At 42.8% G+C, this 17940-nt stretch overlaps 1 protein-coding gene across 2 annotated transcripts in view; it reads left to right on the top strand.

Moving 5' to 3' along the window:
- tmem63c (transmembrane protein 63C) overlaps positions 1 to 17265 on the top strand; it is a 28632-nt gene extending 11367 nt beyond the window's left edge. For both annotated transcript variants that reach the window (XM_070979172.1, XM_070979173.1), the window contains exons 3-23: positions 2157 to 2236; positions 3746 to 3833; positions 4752 to 4789; positions 5520 to 5662; positions 6580 to 6631; positions 6746 to 6854; positions 7171 to 7244; positions 7420 to 7500; positions 7582 to 7702; positions 7891 to 8024; positions 8182 to 8304; positions 9372 to 9525; positions 9621 to 9727; positions 10378 to 10464; positions 10593 to 10658; positions 10759 to 10921; positions 11018 to 11123; positions 11974 to 12141; positions 12249 to 12361; positions 12445 to 12519; positions 13516 to 17265. In XM_070979172.1, coding sequence (XP_070835273.1) covers positions 2157 to 2236; positions 3746 to 3833; positions 4752 to 4789; positions 5520 to 5662; positions 6580 to 6631; positions 6746 to 6854; positions 7171 to 7244; positions 7420 to 7500; positions 7582 to 7702; positions 7891 to 8024; positions 8182 to 8304; positions 9372 to 9525; positions 9621 to 9727; positions 10378 to 10464; positions 10593 to 10658; positions 10759 to 10921; positions 11018 to 11123; positions 11974 to 12141; positions 12249 to 12361; positions 12445 to 12519; positions 13516 to 13746 — 2313 coding nt within the window. In that variant the 3' untranslated portion in view covers positions 13747 to 17265. The remainder of the gene's footprint in view (positions 1 to 2156; positions 2237 to 3745; positions 3834 to 4751; positions 4790 to 5519; positions 5663 to 6579; positions 6632 to 6745; positions 6855 to 7170; positions 7245 to 7419; positions 7501 to 7581; positions 7703 to 7890; positions 8025 to 8181; positions 8305 to 9371; positions 9526 to 9620; positions 9728 to 10377; positions 10465 to 10592; positions 10659 to 10758; positions 10922 to 11017; positions 11124 to 11973; positions 12142 to 12248; positions 12362 to 12444; positions 12520 to 13515) is intronic.
- The last annotated feature ends 675 nt before the right edge of the window (positions 17266 to 17940 follow it).

The raw sequence follows: 17940 nt of genomic DNA, 5'->3' as shown, positions 1-17940 counted from the left end.
GCAATATATTTTATCAGATTTTGAATGTGCATCTGTTGGCTGATGAAAGCCAAAGCGAGGCAGTGTCTGTGTTGATAGCTCCTCTTCCTGTGTAGAATACTTAAAAGCAAAATCTGTAATCCAAAAAGTCAGTAAAGTTTGAAAGATATGAAGTCAGGATACATCCTTCGCTGCTGCTTCACTCTTCTTTTTTAAACCCATCCCTCACAAGTCCCCCAAAGTGCAATACTACATCGCTGGAGAACAACTTTAATACAAGGACCGAGACGAGTCCAGACAACGAAATCAAAAAGGTTATTAATGTTTAAAGGTGTGCTCCACACAGTGTGCTCCAGCGTAATGTTTGATACCACAGGAGGAAAACAGGCCTGTCTTCATTTGTGAGTCATACTTCATAAATGGATGGCTCAAACATCAATTTGGACTTTAGTGCTGCAAATGTCATGTATGTACAGAGCAGGGTGGTGAAACGATTATCAGTGTCGCCTCACAAAGAGAAACCCTGGGGTCAACTCTCCATGGGCTGCGTGCCTCATCATTATAAAGGCATTCCATTCGATGAGGTTAATTGGAGACTTTAAACTGCTCCTCGGGGTGTGAATGGTTGTCTGTCTGTCTGATGAACCGGTGACCAGGGCATGCTGGCAAAGACTCCAGCACCCAGTGACCCTGCAAAGGATAGTGTAGATGATGGTTAGCTGGATGTTATATCTGTGAGTGATTTTTATTAATTAAAATAAACAATAAAGAGAGTTCCTGGCTCAGCAGAGGGAATATGAAACCGAGGAGTATTTCATATGTTTTATTGTCCTCAGCTGAGCCGTAAACTTTAATTTGTTATTTCTCAGTGAAAACTCTCTAAAAACTATCCCAAACTTTAAATTAAGTCATTGCCTTCCATAACACGACAGAGCTTTTTACTTGTCTCCTCCTTGTCGGGTGATTTGGATCTCATAATAACGTACAAGGACACACACAAACGCAAAACACACACGCTGTCTGCATGTCATAGATATCAAATTGCGTTACATGCTTTAACATTCCTTTCACGTTGTACATTAGACTGTTTACACGTAGTTTTTCCTCTTGTCTCCATATAATAACAGGCTTCTTATTTTACTCATCAGCTACGTCAGTTCCACTGTCAGACCTCGTCAAGCTTGATCTCTGCACTGATATCACTCTCAATCTGCCACCTCCGCCTTTTAATTGGCTCATTTTAGCGCTGCCCGGTTGCCAAGACAACACAGAGGGTTGAGCGCTGCCTCTTAATGACAATCCTGAGTCAAAGCACACTTCCCCCCAGGTGACGGGAGCACGCCTCTGCATCAATCCCACCATCATAGAGAATAAATCATCTGTGAAGCTTGAGGAGCACATGCCCACGCATCAAGACCAAATGAGATAAATCAACAGGGAGGAGACGGACACCAGGAGGACAGCAGGATCAGGGAGACATTCTTATTTAAAGAAGGAGTTTGGGGCCTGACTGCTAATGTGAACACGCACTCATTATTCATCTACAAGCCTCAGTCAAGGATGCCCTGATTGTCTATGCATGGCTCCAGATCACTAAAGACTGAATCATTCAACATTTATGGAAGCTTTCTTCCTATTAACGTGGCTGTCACCCCTGCCAACTAAACCAAATGGCTTCTAAACTCAAATGAGTTAATGATTTAATGCTGTAATTAAAATCAAACATCCATCAGCACTTTTACTCAATTTGCATTTGTCAACATTCATCCATCAGGGCCCACTTCTGCTCTGAGTGATTTAACCATGAATCCACTCCTGTGCTTAATGTCAGTGAAAAAGCTTTTTTCACTTCATTGTGAGGTCACAGTTTAGCTCTCTGTTTGTGGCAGAGTGGAGGCGTGCACATTTCGCATGTGCACGCTGACCTGTCTCTGGTAGTTTCCAAGACAACCCCGTACAACTCTAAAGAAAGAAGATTGCTCATTATTGCCGCTGCATTTTGAACTGGTCACTTGAAGGCTTTATATGAGGATGCAGAGACGGGCCTCAGCATTCAAAAACAATGCAGATGTTTTTCAGTATATCCGGACCAGAGCAGATGATTACATACTGAATGTGTGGTTGTGTGGATCAGATTCTCAGGATCTCTTTATTCATGTTCTCGTCCTGTGTTCCAGTTCCTGTTGCTCATCTTCTCCTGTCTGAGGAAGGCTGCATGGGACTATGGCCGCCTGGCTCTGCTGATGGAGAATGACAGGTGAATCCATCACTCGCTGTGTTACACTAAAAACCAAACCATGTCAGCACGTAAGATGGAGAAATAATCCTCAGTGGAACCACTCCTGACACCTGATCCTGAAGTCTGCAGCTCCCTCTGCTGAGTATAAATGGTACTGCACATGAAGCAAATTACTGCAAAGAGCCTCTGCTCTGCCATTGCTCCTAATAATCATGTGTTGCCATTGGAGTGATGACTGAAACAGTGTAAAAATACACATACACAATTTATGTTTACTCAGAGTGGTTTTTGGATGGAAGTCTCCTCACTCCTTACAAATTAGCGCTGCAACTATTTTCCCTGTTGATTAATCTAGTGCTTATTTTGTTTAAGATATAAAATGTGAAAAATGGCATCACAATTTTCCAAAGTAACGTCTTGGAATTGCTCGTTCAAAGCTGAGAGAAGCAGCAAATCTTCACATTTAGAAGCCTGCGCAAGCCAATTTTTGGCATTTTCCCTTCATGAATAACTTAACAGACATGGCTAAAAGGCCGGTGTTATTCTGTATTTTTTCCTTCTGTCGACAAATCCTTGTGAGAAGATCGAAACAAATAATGTGTCTGTCTCTAAGACTTCCAAAAGCACGCTTGGAGAGCTAAAAGCTAAAAGTAAAAGATGTTTGAATAGAGGCTGGCACAGTCCTGGTCACAATTACGAGCAGACTGTGCAGCTCCGGTCAGAGCAGGTGGGTGAGTGCTTTAAAACAGGCCACAAATATAAGTTTCATTTTTATAAGAGGCTAAATGATTTCCTGAAACAGCTTGGCACTGTAGTTTGTACCAGATGTTACTCACACACAAGCAAATAATGCATTTTTGTGAAACTATTTTCACCTGACTGAATTTCACCAGTTTTATCCTTCAAATAGGTGTTTGATTGACTAATTGAATAATCATTCAGCACTTATTCAGATACCTTTAAGATTACAAAATAATTCAAGATCGGCCCAGCAGTCTGCATGAGTCTGCAGCAGTTTTCCTCTGCTAGACCTGAGTCTCCTCTCCAGGGGATCGCTGGCCTGATTAGTTCTGCCTGACCAACAGCGGCTTCGTAGCCCCGGAGGGCGAGCAGCATCTGTGTGTTTTGCCAAGCGGTGCTCTCTCATGCTAATTCAATTAAGCTGCTTAATTTGACATACTGTTGAACTGTCAGAAGTACGGCCCACCAAGAAATATCCACAAACTCAATCATCACACTGGCTTTATTAGATCGGACTGTTTTTTATGTCTTCTCTATGTACACGCACGCACACACACACACACACACACACACACACACACACACACACACACACACACACACACACACACACACACACACACACACAGGGATTGATTTCAGGCAGGTACTGTGGGAGTGTGCAGCAGTTACATTTTATCTTGGCTGTGATCTCCTTTGCAGCAGTGTTAAAATCAGGCTGTTTCAGGCCACTATCAATATGCTAATCTTGCTATTTCTTTGTTCGTCTTTTTACTCCAAATTCAGTCTCACGTCCCTATTTTATGGAGAGCCAAGTGAGAAGGAGAAGTCTCCGTCGGAGTCCAGCCCCTCTGACTCTGAGACCAAGGACATGGTGAGTTTTTTTCTGTGACCTGCTTTAAAGCTGCACTAATTCATATTTTGTTATTAATAGTGCATCAGATACCTGCGTGTAATATGAAAGGGGTCACACACACACAGAATTATCACCCAACTCTGCAGCTATATAGGTGGGTTTTTAGCATCTTTTAGCTCATTGGTTTTACAGCACTCATGCTTTAATTCAGTGAAATACCTCTTATAAACCCAAGGTTTGCTGTCTGACCTGCACCAAACAGGAGGCAAAGTTAGAAACTAGCTTTTGGAACAATTAGCAGCAATAAAAATTTGATTTGTGAAGATAAGACCAGAGCTGAAAGGAGAGTGAATACTGGATTTGGAGTCGTTAGAGTAAAATAGGGCTCTAAATTAATGCAATACACCTCATTTAAAAAAAAACAAACATCGTGTTCAACAATACCACTGCCAGTGTACCAATCTTCCTGCCTGCGTTCTCATTTATTTACAAGCTCTCTCAGTCAGTTTGTCAGTGATATACTGATGTCCAAACATGCAGCATGCTGCACTTTTATAATAAAGCTCGCTTGTCTAAGATGGCAACGTGTCAACTGTTGTAAGAGGAAAGTCTGGACCATGACTCAGCTGGACTGTCTGTGACTCCATGACACCTGTGTGATAGACTGAGGTCACTCCCTGCATGTTTACAGCGGTGTAAGACAAAGAGTCAGACTGGAGTCATCACCCTGTGCCTACACAAAGCTGAGGCTGCAGTAAAGTGGTTACTGCTCCAGGCTAGACCTATTAAATCTCCATCTCTGTCACTCTGCAGACCTTATTACTATGCAAATTGGGGATGCATGCAAGTAGCCAGATGTGGTGTGCACAGACTTGCATACATGTGTCATTTATTAACAAATCCATTGGATGTTTTATGGTTCTCGTCTCCTTTCAGGGCTTCTGCTCGTGGCTCTCATCACTTTACCATATGAAGTAAGTACACAAGGCATCTTGTAATTATTTTGCTCTTCTCTCATCTTTGCGTCCATCCTTTTATTGGCCCTCTGTCTTCAAAGCTGATGTCAGTGTCAAATGTAAAGTCTCCTGTTATATCTCATTTAGCAGGAAAAACAAACAAGTCTGGGCTCATGTGGCCGCTGGTGCCGTGGTTTCCCGTTGAATATTTGCACTTGCTCAAGTCTGACTGCACACAACAGATTTAGGCCTGTAAAAAGGCGATTTTCACGGTGCCCATGGTTTCCATAGTATTGTGGTGGACTTTGGGTGCTTCTGTTTTTAGCTCTCATGCCAGCGGCTCACCCTGGGATCCCTGAGAAAGTGCAAACCCACCCTGCGAGTTCGCAATGTGTGGGCTACAATGAGACCAGCGTGTACCTCTTTTCTTCTTTTTTTAATGCTTTTTTTTTTTTTTTTGTTCTATTTTATGACACTGGGTTTCCTGAACCTCCCGCCTGGTAACCACAGCTTCTGGCACCAAAGTAGTGGTGCCACAGTTGTACTCATGATGAGGTCTAAGCTGTCAGTCCATTGGTCCTGGCAGAAGACAGAGCTGCATACATACTGTGTGATGGATTCAGATTGCACTGCTCTGGTTATCATCACATCTGCATGTGTGGAAAAGCATCTCTGGTTTTGTAGCCTTTGAGACCTCTCGGATGTGGGATTTAGAGATCTTGAAAGTTTCTCCTCTCTGTGTCTGTAGGGATGAAGAGATCCGTAGCAAATGCGGCATCGACGCCGTCACATACCTGTCCTTCCAGCGCCACATCATCCTGCTCATGACCGTGGTCTGCCTGCTGTCTTTGGCCGTAATCCTACCGGTCAACTTTTCTGGGAACCTCCTGGGTATTTTTGTCCGTACATGATTGTCTAGCTCGCCGACTGTATGAAAAGCCAAGGGATATCCTTAACCTCAGGACAGACACATGGGGCACCTCGCAGGGAGAGAAGCCAGGCCACACAGAGACAGTCAAACGCATCTACACACCAAATGATCTGTTCCCTAAATGGTCAGAAACTTCAGCTTAAAACTATCTGTGGTAAAGCTTCATTGACAGAATGCCAAAAAATGTTATATAAGCAAAATGAAAGCTCATTTTAACCTAAAAAGACCCATGAAAGAACATTATGAAGTAACTATCTACACATAAAAAGGCTGCATTTCATCTAATGGGAGTTGTTAGCATACCAGTAGCAATTCATTAAGCGCTTCCCCAAGCAGGACTATAGAAATAGAAAGTGCTTCATTTCCTCTTAACATACACATGTAGGTGTCAGGGGTGGCAGAAAAAAGCTGCTAAATAGCAGCAGAAATGCCTTTTGGCAGCTGCGTGCTTAATTTGTAGGAAGTGTTGAGTAAGCCATTCCAAAAGAGGACCAAGGCAGGAGCCATTATGGGGTCTATGAGGAGCTGGGCTGTCCACAGAAACACTTTTATTACTGCTGGCTGTCATCTTATGGACCAGTGTGTCACTCCAACCATTAAATGGACCAACACCCATCGACAGGCTGCTATGGCAACAGCAAACAAAGGGAGCCCAAATTAAAGCAGCAGATTTAGGCATGACTGCGATGTTTGAATTTTGTGTGAAATTTCATTGAGATGAGAGAGGTTGCGTTAAACTGGATGGAAAACGTTTTCTCTGAATAGTGGCATTGCTTCATTGTTGCCTCACCCTCCAGACCAAAGAGGAGGGGTTTTCCTTGAAGTCATTTAGAAATTAAAATGTCCCGCTCTCTGTCATGTTTTATTACTTCAACAGGAGACAGTCCTGAGAACTTTGGAAGAACAACACTGGCTAATGTTAGTGCAAAGTACGTCTAACACTTTATGAATGACATCAAATCTTATGAAATAGCGCCGAACCTTGAGAAGCACTGGATCATCTGTATTTGTTTAAGTCACTACAGTGTTTTTGTGGCTCGCAGGGACAGCTTTCTGTGGCTCCACAGCGTCTTTGCTCTGGTCTACTTCATCATCACGCTGCTGTGTATGGCTCACCACTCCATACGGCTGGAGTACAGAGAGGATGAGAAGGTCTGTCACCATCACAGCGTACCGTTCAAACATCGAGGCCTGGCCATGTCTCCACTGCAAAACACCCATCTTATTTAGTCAGTTTGTCTAGTTTAGCATGTTAGCATGCTCACAGTCATTAAGTAGCTAAGTACAGCTGAGGCTGATGGACATGTCATTACTTTTGCAGATATTTGGTCATAAGTAAAAGGTTCAGTTTATCAGAGTCATCAGAATTCATCCTCTGGGGAAAATGAATGTGTGTCACTTGATAAGATGGTGATTGTTCTTCAGTTCTTTGTAACATTACTTATGATGGTTGCATCATGTGTTGCAGGTGGCCAGGACACTGATGATTACCTGCATACCAAGAGAAATCTCTGACCCGGGACTCATCACCAAACACTTCCAGTACACACGGTTTCCTCTCTATTTACTGATAAGTTAAATCTTCCCATGTTTGGAAGCTTGGTCCATTCCTTTGCAAACACACACACACACACACACACACACACACACACACACACACACACACACACACACACACAATCTCACCACCTTCAACTCCTTTTGCTTCATTCACCAGTGAGGCCTACCCCAGCTGCACTGTCACTGACATCCGTTTCTGCTTTGACGTCCACAAGCTGATGAGGCTGGACTTAGAGAGGTACGGTGACTGCTACAGATTGGAGCAACGCTGTCTGTGATCAGTGTGAGGCTCTCGTCTGACGATGCTTTGTTTTTGCAGGCGCAAGGCAATGAAAGGGAGGCTGTATTTTGCCACAAAGGCCCAAAAGGAGGGAAAGATTGTGATCAAGACCCATCCGTGTGCTCAGATATTCTGCTGCGACATCTGTGGCTTTGAAAAGGTACTTTTTCTCAACGTAACTGGGATCAGCAGGTGATTGCATAGTTAGTTAGCTGCACAGAAAATATGTTACCACTGGATGGCACTGCAATCCAAAAGCAGGCACATGCAGCAACAACAAATGTTGCCACTGTAAAACTTGGGGATCTCTCTGAGAGTGAAAGATGCAGTGAGAACTTTTTTCTGCAGGTGGATGCAGAACAGTACTACAGCGAGTTAGAGGAAAAGCGAACAGACGAGTTTAATGCTGAGAAGAACCGCATCGCCATGAAGAGGCTGGGCATTGCCTTTGTGACTTTCCGTGATGAGAGGATGACTGCTGTGTGAGTAAACAACAGCATGACACAGAGGTTTCTGCCTGCCAGGTCCTCTCATCACGTAAACCCTGTCACAGCAGGGAGCAGCTGTAAAATTCATGGAGGGACATAAAAGCAGGAGTGAGTGAGTGCTGGTGCAGTTCACTTTGTTTTTGTTTTGCAGCATTGTGAAGGACTACAGACGCGTGCGCTGCCGTCGCAGACCCCAGCAGTCCAGCATCACCACGGTGGTGCAGTCACACAAATGGGGGGTCAGCTATGCACCTGCTCCCAGTGACATCATCTGGTCAGTACTGACATTACTGCAACTTTTTCAAGGTTTTTTTTTGTGCCTCTTAAAACTTAAGGGTCCCAATACTCTTATTTCCCCTTGATTAGCCTCAAAAACAGCATTTTTCTAGCAAAAGAAAGGGAAGTATGCATGCATCCATTAACTACACTTCCTGTGCATTGCTGCAGGGAGCTGTAACCTATCCATACTGGAGGAGAAACACGTTACACTGACAGACAGTTATTCACACTCATATTCACACCTACAGTACACGCACTTTATTAACCTGGATGTCTTTGGACTGTGGGAGGAAACCAGAGCATTAGGAGGAAATCCATGCAGACACTTATTTTGAGTACAATATCCAGTTTTACATGTCTTATACATCATTTAAACACATTTCCCTTTAATTACCCCTGACTTATTTGGTATCTTTGGAAACCTCTGGATCGTGACTTGAAGCCAAAGTTCCGCAGGCTGTAATTTTGCTTGTCGATGCAACATCAGCTTGTAATGATGGACATCAAAGAGACTTTTTATTTAGACAAGAGGTATATGTATAGGTCATCTTAAAAATAATCTAAAATAACTAACAGCAACATCAGTATGTTGTTCCTTGCGTCTCAAACACCGTTTGAAGCCCATTCCCTATCCATAACTGGATTAGCCATAATGCATAATGTTTCTTATCTTGGAAAGCGAATGCAGCAGTCGCAGCGAGATTATATAACGAATGAGTGATGCATATGTATGACAGATGAAGCCAAAGAGATGGTAGCGCTCAGTTTGTGCTTCATGCCTGCCTGCTCGCACTGTGTTTGTGTGCAAATGTGTTTTTGCACCAACTAGACGGCCGGAGCAGGTACATTAAAACTGAGCGCTGAAGTGTGCTGCTCGCTAACCTGCTCTCCAGTGAAAACACGCTCGCCAGCTCGCATAAAGAGGGGCGACTGAGCTGGCTATTTCAGGCTTCTGTCAATACATAGAGTACAGTGAGTGTCAGGGGACACGGGTGTGTTAACGGTCCTGTCTGTCCTGCTGGATGACTGTGAATTGAGGCTCATTATTTCCCCCGTCACCAGGGAAAACCTGTCAGTGTGTGGCTCTCGCTGGTGGCTCCGCTGTGTCCTCCTCAACATCCTCCTGTTCCTGCTGCTCTTCTTCCTCACCACTCCCGCCATCATCGTCAACACAATGGACAAGTTCAACGTCACAAGGCCCGTGGAGAGTCTGCGGGTCAGAGTTTGAGATTGAATTGAACCGTGTGACCTTAACGCTACTTTTTAACCCTCTTCGGTGTCACTAATTGATCATTTTGCTGTCCAATCCAGAGCCCGGTCATTACCCAGTTCTTCCCAACCCTCCTGCTGTGGGCGTTTTCAGTGCTCCTGCCCTTCATCGTCTACTACTCAGCCTTCTTTGAGTCCCACTGGACCAGGTGCTCGCCAGCCACCGGCCACCACTCTCCTTCTCCTCTGAAATGGAAATGCCTGTCCTTTGCTCCTTCAAATGGACCCTTCATGCATAGCTGCCTGTCTTCCTCTCAACTCCCCATTCCTTTTCTTTTTTTTCATCTCAATTATTTTTTTTCTCTTTCACCCTGTTGCTCTTTTTGCTCTCTCCCCCTCTCTCCCTCCTTCTCTCTGTCACTCTCCCTGCACTGTTATTCTGGGCAGGTTGTCATAGAGATCTCCATGTGAGGATAATGATATGCACAGTAGTCACCATGCGCAGAGGAGCGGCACATGGTGACTAGCAGGAGGAGGAGCAGAACAACTGTGCATAAGGAGACAACCTCACGCAGCACCTATGAGCACCCTTTCTTTACATAACCACCCCCACAAACGTGTTGTGCAGGCGTGATGTGCGAAGCACCGAATGCAAATCAACTGTTTAGTGGAGTGAAACGCGTAGTTCGTGCTAATGAACCCCAGCAGTCCTGTAAATGTGGAGTCAGCTGACTTTACATTCCATTATTTCCCGTTATGAAGTGATGCTGAGGGGACCTGTGTAGATATGTTTTCTAACTGAATAACATGTATTGCATAATGATGTTTTTGATGCCTTGTTATTCATTTAATGTCTCAGGTCAGGTGAGAACCAGGTCACAATGCACAAGTGTTTTTTACTGCTGGTCTTCATGGTCATCCTCCTGCCCTCACTCGGTCTGTCCAGGTAGACTTACAGCAGATCCACACACTCAAAACAAACATCTGCTTTTCTGCAATTCCTCTGATTTTTCTCACTTTTTAGTTTGTTTTTTTTTACAAGTATGCACTTTTTATGTTTTCTTCTTTCTGTAGTTTGGACCTGTTCTTCACATGGCTCTTTGATGTCAACTTCCTGGATGAGAAGGATGTCAAATTCCAGTAAGAGTACTCTTTTTGTTGAAGCGAAATGTACCTGCGCCTAAAAAGACATGAAAGTTGCGGCCGAGCGCTCACAGCTTTCATTGTTTTCATGTTGCAGGTGCGTGTTCCTTCCTGACAACGGTGCATTCTTTGTGAACTACGTCATTACATCCAGTCTGATTGGCACATCTATGGAGCTGCTTCGCATCCCAGCGCTGACGGTGTATGCCCTCCGCCTCTGCTTCGCCAAGTCCCAGGCTGAGCGCATTCATGTCAAACGGGTTAGCTGAGCCATTCATGCTTATCTCAGTGTTTTCATGGCGGGCACGTTAGGTTGTGCTCTGTTTTGAGACAGTATTTTGTGTTTTCATCTGCAGAGTCAGGCCTATGAGTTCCAGTTTGGCCTCGAGTACGCGTGGACCATGTGTATCTTTGCAGTCAGTATGACCTACAGCATCACATGTCCCATTATTACACCCTTTGGTGAGCAGCATACAGTGACCCTTGTTTATCCTCATCTACTTCTTCCTCCTTACCACCGTCTGTCTTTCTCCTCCATCCCATCACCTTCCTCTCAGTGGTATGTGTGTGTATGTGTCGTCCCTCCTCATACTGTGACCTCACTCTCCTCTGCTGCCTGCCAGTCCGATGCAGACTGTGTGAATTTGCTGCTGTAGTCCCAGACACCCAGACACAGTGAGTTGCGAGCCAGACGCCCACTCTGCTCCTGTCTCTGCCCAGAGCTCAAAAAGCCTCTATTTACTTCTACAGTCAAATTCTCACTCCCAGTGGGCACTTTCATACATAATACCCTCCTGTTCTGTGTATTTCACCTTTCTGCACATTTTTCTGAGGCAAATAATCTCATTGATTGAGCTAGACCTCATTGGATGGAACCACAAAGAGGCAATACAGGATTTCAGGCTTGAAGGCTAAAATAGTAATTTGAAAAATAAATGGAAATTGCTTGTTTTTTTAGACATATATTCATTTCTTTTTTTAAATTAGACTACACTGCAGCCATGTTACATTAATTTCATTATTCACTGATCATTGTATTAAACATGTATATTTAGAGTTTGAGACCCTAAAGCCCTACTGTATTCGTGGAGTTTGGTGGAGGTTGGAGAGAACTAAAACACCACTATGATGTTAAAGGACTACACCTGGATTTTCTGTGTTTCTGCCTTATATCAACTATACTGACCTCCCTTTTCCAAAGAATGCTTTGTCAATGCTGTTGTAGATATTTAAATGTGTTTTTCTCTCTCATACTGCAGCCACTGATTAGTCAAGTCAGTGTATGTGTATTGTATTGCTTGTGCCCCTCTAGGTCTGCTCTACGTGATCCTGAAGCACATGGTTGACCGGTACAATATCTACTATGCATACGTTCCCACCAAACTCAACCAGCGCATCCACCGGGCGGCCATCAGTCAGGTCATCGTGGCCCCCATCCTCTGCATGTTCTGGCTGCTCTTCTTCTCTGTGCTCAGATTAGGTACTGTATCACTTCAATTTCTATCCTGCTGCAGCTCCTCTAACCATCGGTGTATTGTGAGTGTACATTATAACATTGTGACACTGTGATCTCCCCTTATGCCACAGGTCTGGTGCATCCCATCACCCTCTTCACCTTAGTGTCCCTGCTCTCCTCTATTGCCTTTTCCCTCTTCCGCTTGTGCCTTAGGAAGCAACCAGACAAGTCAACGAGCTACCAGGTCAGCGCCACCATACGTCACTGAGATAAGGTTCAGCTGATGCAGTAATACAAAATGACCAGTGTGCGTTTTCTTTGTATCAGATGTCTGATCAGCCAGCAGAGGGGACGTTCACTGATGCAGACAGGAGCACAGTAACATCCACCACTGCCTCCAGTGTACAGTATCACACTTTTCTCCTATCACCATTAAAAGATATTTTACAGGATCATAGTAGTACTTTGAATGCTTTAATCTATATGCTAAAAATCACACATACTTCTGTACTGAGTGCTGAACATTTTACAAAGTATATCGTGTATTTTTATGTATTTCTTCTACGTTTCTAGCAACCAGACAAGAGACTTGAAACGTGACACATCAGGCTCAGTTTTGTTTGTGTAAAAGTCACACTGGAGATTGTTGTTCAAAGAGTTTTCTAAAAAACATTGGTTATGATTTGAATTTAATAGCGTCGCTCACGTCTTGGATGGGCATCAAAACCACGCTAATAAACTATGTCTGGGAAAATGGTTGAAAAGAATGTAAAGTATATGTTATTCGTAATAAATGGGTTAAAATGTGCAAAACCACCCATGTGAAGTGGTGAAGAATTATGTTTACTAAAGTACTATACTAAAGTACAACTTTGAGGTACTTTTAGTATTTCCATTTATACTGCATACTTCTACTGAAATGCTTTGCAGAAGAAAATATGCTTTTTGCTCCATTACATTCATCTGGCAGCTTTTATTACTAGTTATTTAAAAGTAAAATCAGCAAACCTCAGCCAACTGAGGCGGTAAAATACTACACATGAAAGCATCAGAAATAGCTTTTTTTTTTTGGCAATACCTCAGCTCTTAAGTAAAATTATGAATGCAGGACTTCTATTTATAATGTAGTATTTTTACAGTGTGGTATTGCTACTTTTAGCATCAGAATACTTCTTCCATAACTGAGTTTTTTTTTTTAATTATTCAGATTTGATCCAGGATATGAAAACACAGAATAATCAATTTGCTCAGGTCTCAACTTGTATCTTAACTTCTTAAGTGTAGGGTGGGAAGACAAACCAAATTTAAAACCACGCTTTCATCTCGTACACTCCCCGTTAACCGAGTGATTTATTGTTCAACACGATCATAAACTTTATGTTGATGTTCCTCCCTCAGCTGTTTGTGGCGTCCGTGCTGCTGGAGCCAGAGCTGGCTTTGACTCCCATGCCCTCCCCGGCCCACCACAGCTACGGCGCCATGGCCAGCTCCCAAAGTTCAAGCCACGGCCCGGTTGAGGAAGAGGAGAGCGAAGAAGACCACGCCCAGACCCATGAGACTGAGCTCCAAGACCCCCCAGACAGCTTCTGCTCCAGCCCACTCATGGACAGCCCTGTGAGCTACCAGTAACACCAAATCCCCCAAGCTGATTCCACGTGTCCTTCACCTGGGGAACACAGATTGCTAAATGCCGCAATGCAGCGTTCTCGCCACTGACCTCAGACGCCAACTTAGCTGCCTCAGACCCTGAGACAGGGCTTGTTTGAAAGGATGGAGAACCCGAAGACGAAAGAAGCTTAAGAGTACAGGAGCAGACTATAAATGTATAAATGTATAGACAGCAGTTTGCCAAAACATCTCCTGAACCTGTCATAAACACCAATCTCAACTGAAGATACGTCCACCCTAAATGTACAGATTATCTTAGTTAAACTGTTGGATGCTCTATGACAGGGATTCCATCTTCTTCTATGGCTTCATTTGCAAGTTAAAAAGGTTGAAAGTAATCAAAGTGACTGGGGAGGAATTGCCTTTGGGTTGCTCTGAGTGATACTCTGTCCATGCTGTGCCACTTGGAAATGAGTGGAGGTGAAAGTTCCCATCAGAGTGGGTGGTGATAGCAGGCTCGCCCCAGCAGACTGACAGAGTGATCTGGGCACGGGTGATATCTGGTTCCTCGGCGGCAGAGCTCGGGGAGGCTGAGGGTGAGGGCAGCTAGTTGTGAAGCCATCTGCAGTGAGAGAGCAGACAGACGGAGGGCCGAATGTAACTCAGAGATGTACCATCATATATGTACACTCTCTCTAAGGAGGCACAAGCAGCTTGACTGTACCTGAAGCTCATTGTAACTATTAACAATTTAAGGTTGCTATTTTTGCTACAGTATTTTTGGTGTCATTGATATTGTGCTTTGGGTAGTGGGTGGGGGTCACTGGAGATTGGTCAAGGAATTACGGAGCTGTCCCACCATATTCAGGGTATTCCTTTATTATGCTGTTTTGACTGTATGTGATCCAATTCAATTTGTTTTATTTGTTTTAAAGGAATAGTTCAACATTTTGCATGTGCTAATTTGCTTTCTGGCTGAGCGTTAGGCAAGATGAGGAGATCAATAGCATGCAGTAAATATGGAGATACAGCCAGCAGCCGGTTTGCTTCGCTTAGCACGAAGACTGGAAACGGCTGGCCCAAAGCCAGAGGCTCTGGTCACAGGAACTTCTCCTCACCAGGAAAGCCTGCAGGAAGTAACATCGCGCCAATGAATATCCCACACATAATCCCCCGATAACAGCTACATATATTATTTAGACTTTGAATATTTCTGTGGATTAAACTAATGAGATAAAATGTCTTATTTGTGAGCTTTAGAGGTGCCAGATGGCTTTTATGATTAGGCTAGACTAAGGCTAGCAGTTTCCTCCGTTTCCAGCCTTTATGCTAGGCTAACCGGCTGCTGGCAGTAGCTTTATATAGCAGACAGAGCTAACTCTGGCCAAGAAAGCAAATAGTTTCTTTCCCAAAATGTAGATGTATACCTGGAAATTGTACAAGATACAGGAAAAATAGGAGGACATCCTGATATAACAACATTTTGAAAACATGCCATTTCTCCCACTGCAAGACAACAATAAGGAAATCTAAAGAAGAATTTTTCATTTTGTTTATTGTGTGAAATACTGAAAGTAGCTCCACTCTGTTACTACTGAAGCTTTTATATTAAGAATTTTTAGTTGTAAAAATTAACAGGTAATAATAATTTTTTCCCACAATGGCTCAGTATAATTTATTTGTGTAGTGTTGGTCAAATATTTCTGTGTTGAAATTAAGTTTTTTTTTCCCAAATACAAACACAAAAATTCAAGCACTACTAAAGTGTACCATAATTTCAGTTCACAAACCTATTCTGTGTGACACTCCACTGCATGTTGACTACTGTATGTCGTATAAATGAGGTATCCTTAGTAAAGTCACGTGCTAATCTCATTGGTTTACAGTCAGCCTATGTTTGCAAGTTTTGTATTTTGGGGATGTTTTTATTTCTTTGCGGTGGGATGAAAGTTTCTTCCATGAAACTGAATGTAAACTGACTGTAGTTCATTATTCATGTCTCTTGCTGTGCCTTGAACAAACACTCCCTTTCGTGTGACAATCCAGCATGGCCTGAAGTATGCTGCATGGACTGAAAATTAAAGAGCGGGGAAACAACCAACAGTTAAAAACACAACAGAAAACACAAAAACAAACCAGATTTTCTTTCAATAGTCAATGGTGGTTCACTCCAGTAGTCATGAGACAAGCAGTGAGCTCATTCTACCAAGATAGTGACGAAACAGTCCACTCACTGCCTTTTTTCTGGAGCTTTTGACCATATCACATGGTCTTCTTCAGCAGATTAGTTTGTTCAGGTGTCATGGAACTGTAGATGTTCAAACTCTCTGCTGCTTTCTGCGTTTTTAGGATTTTTGAATAATAGAAAGATGACAGAAGTAATAGAAAGTTTACATCTCTACAGGTCAATACAATGGAGCAAGCTTCATCTGCTGACAGAGACCATGTGATCAGTTCCAAAAGAAACAGGTTGGAGGCCCTTAGTGATTTTTTTTTTTTAAGGTCAAGAACTGTCAAGCTCAACACTAAGCTTGCTTACTTTGTGTCTTTATGTCACAGCAGTTCTGTCGCTTTTTTAACATGTTTGGTGTGAGTGCCTTGTTGGTGCCTTGTTGTTGATTTCAATCAATATCTTTTCAGTTCTCAGTGGCCATATACTTTGATCATACAGACCATGTAGGATGTATGGCCGAGCTCCCTTCAGAGGATGAAAGATCTTTGGAAGTTGTTCATTCCCTTGTCTATGATAAACAGTGACAATGCACTTAATCAGTTCACCTAGACTCAGTCGTCTTTGACTGAGTATTAGTCCAGTTTGTGTTCTGTGTGAGAGGGTTCATTAGAACTTTAGCTATACAAAATCAAAAGCCAGTTTTATAATATTGATGGCATATTATTGCCTAAAATTAAATTTATTTGCTCCATTTTACAAGGAATCTAATTCTAGTTCATCATGCTGTATAAAACAGATGAAAGCTGGCATCAGAGAGACTATGAAGTGGTCTGTGCAGAAAATCATGAAGCAACATCTATTTGGGAAAAAAAAAAAAAAAACATCAAAGAGCATCTCAAAATTTCTGTCTCTGAACTGCCAACATGTCCTGTGGGTTTCTCTTGCAGAAGCTTGTTTCACAGATCATTAAATGTACTTTCCTTTGAAAAATACAAAATAAAACTTATTAGGGTATTCTTAGCTCTAATGGCCATGCAAGAAGGGATTGTTCATTTTCTCGCTCAACTAGTTTTATTGTATCCTGTCATGTCTGTTCATACACTGGCGGGTTGGCCATTCAAGGTCTATTTGGAGGTATTAGCTTTCCAGACATGTCCGCTGGTTTGTGCTCTTGGTTATGAAATGTGTGTATCATCTCTATTTCATATGTGACCAGTCTGCCGTAAATGTAGGCTGTTATATCTCCAAGAAGGTTGAGGTTAAGGGACAAACTGCGTTTGAGATTGATCTCTGTCAGGCTAACGAGTTTTCATCTGTCAAAAGTGAAGTGCTGTGATCTGAAATTAAAATGAATTCAGCTCAATCGACTCATCTTGTGCCATGAACTCCTTCTTCTTAATGCTCTCCTCTTCTGTGGTCTATGATGAAAGGTCTTTGGGAGGCAGTGATGTGGTAAGCAGAAGTCCAAGACTGAATGTTCACATGATGCCTTCAGGAAACATGCAAAGGACATTTTGCATACAAACTGACTGACTGATGTTAAAATTGAAATAGGAATAGTTTGAAACTACAGGAAATACTCTTATTTGCTGAATATTGATACCATGCTTGTTCTTTTATGTTGAACATGATGCTACCACCTGCAGCCAGTTAGCTTAGCTTAGTATAAAGTCAGGACGTGGGAAAATAGCTATTTTTACTCTGTCCAAACATAACAAAATTTGCCCACCAGAATCTCCAAAGCTCACTAATTAACACATTATTGGTTTCTTTAATCAGTACAAAAACCAAAGTGTATAAACAACAATTTGTGGCTTAATGGGAGCTATAGGGGGAAGTTACTGTGGCTAACCAAGAATTAGCCTGCCTGTTAAACTACAACCTGCCATTTTTACACTTTGTACAGAATAAACAAGCAAGATACAACATGTTCATTTGTGAGCTGTAGAGGTGGTGATAGTTGGATTTTTCTGACTTTGGACAGAGTCAGGCTAGTTTCCCTCTTTTTCCAGGTTTTGTGTGAAGCTAAGCTAGCTGGCTGC

This window comes from Chaetodon trifascialis, chromosome 14 (assembly GCF_039877785.1).
Source record: "Chaetodon trifascialis isolate fChaTrf1 chromosome 14, fChaTrf1.hap1, whole genome shotgun sequence".
In the NCBI taxonomy this organism is placed as follows: Eukaryota; Metazoa; Chordata; class Actinopteri; order Chaetodontiformes; family Chaetodontidae; genus Chaetodon; species Chaetodon trifascialis.
Note: the sequence above shows the minus strand (reverse complement) of the source record. Positions and strands in the feature narration are given on the sequence as shown.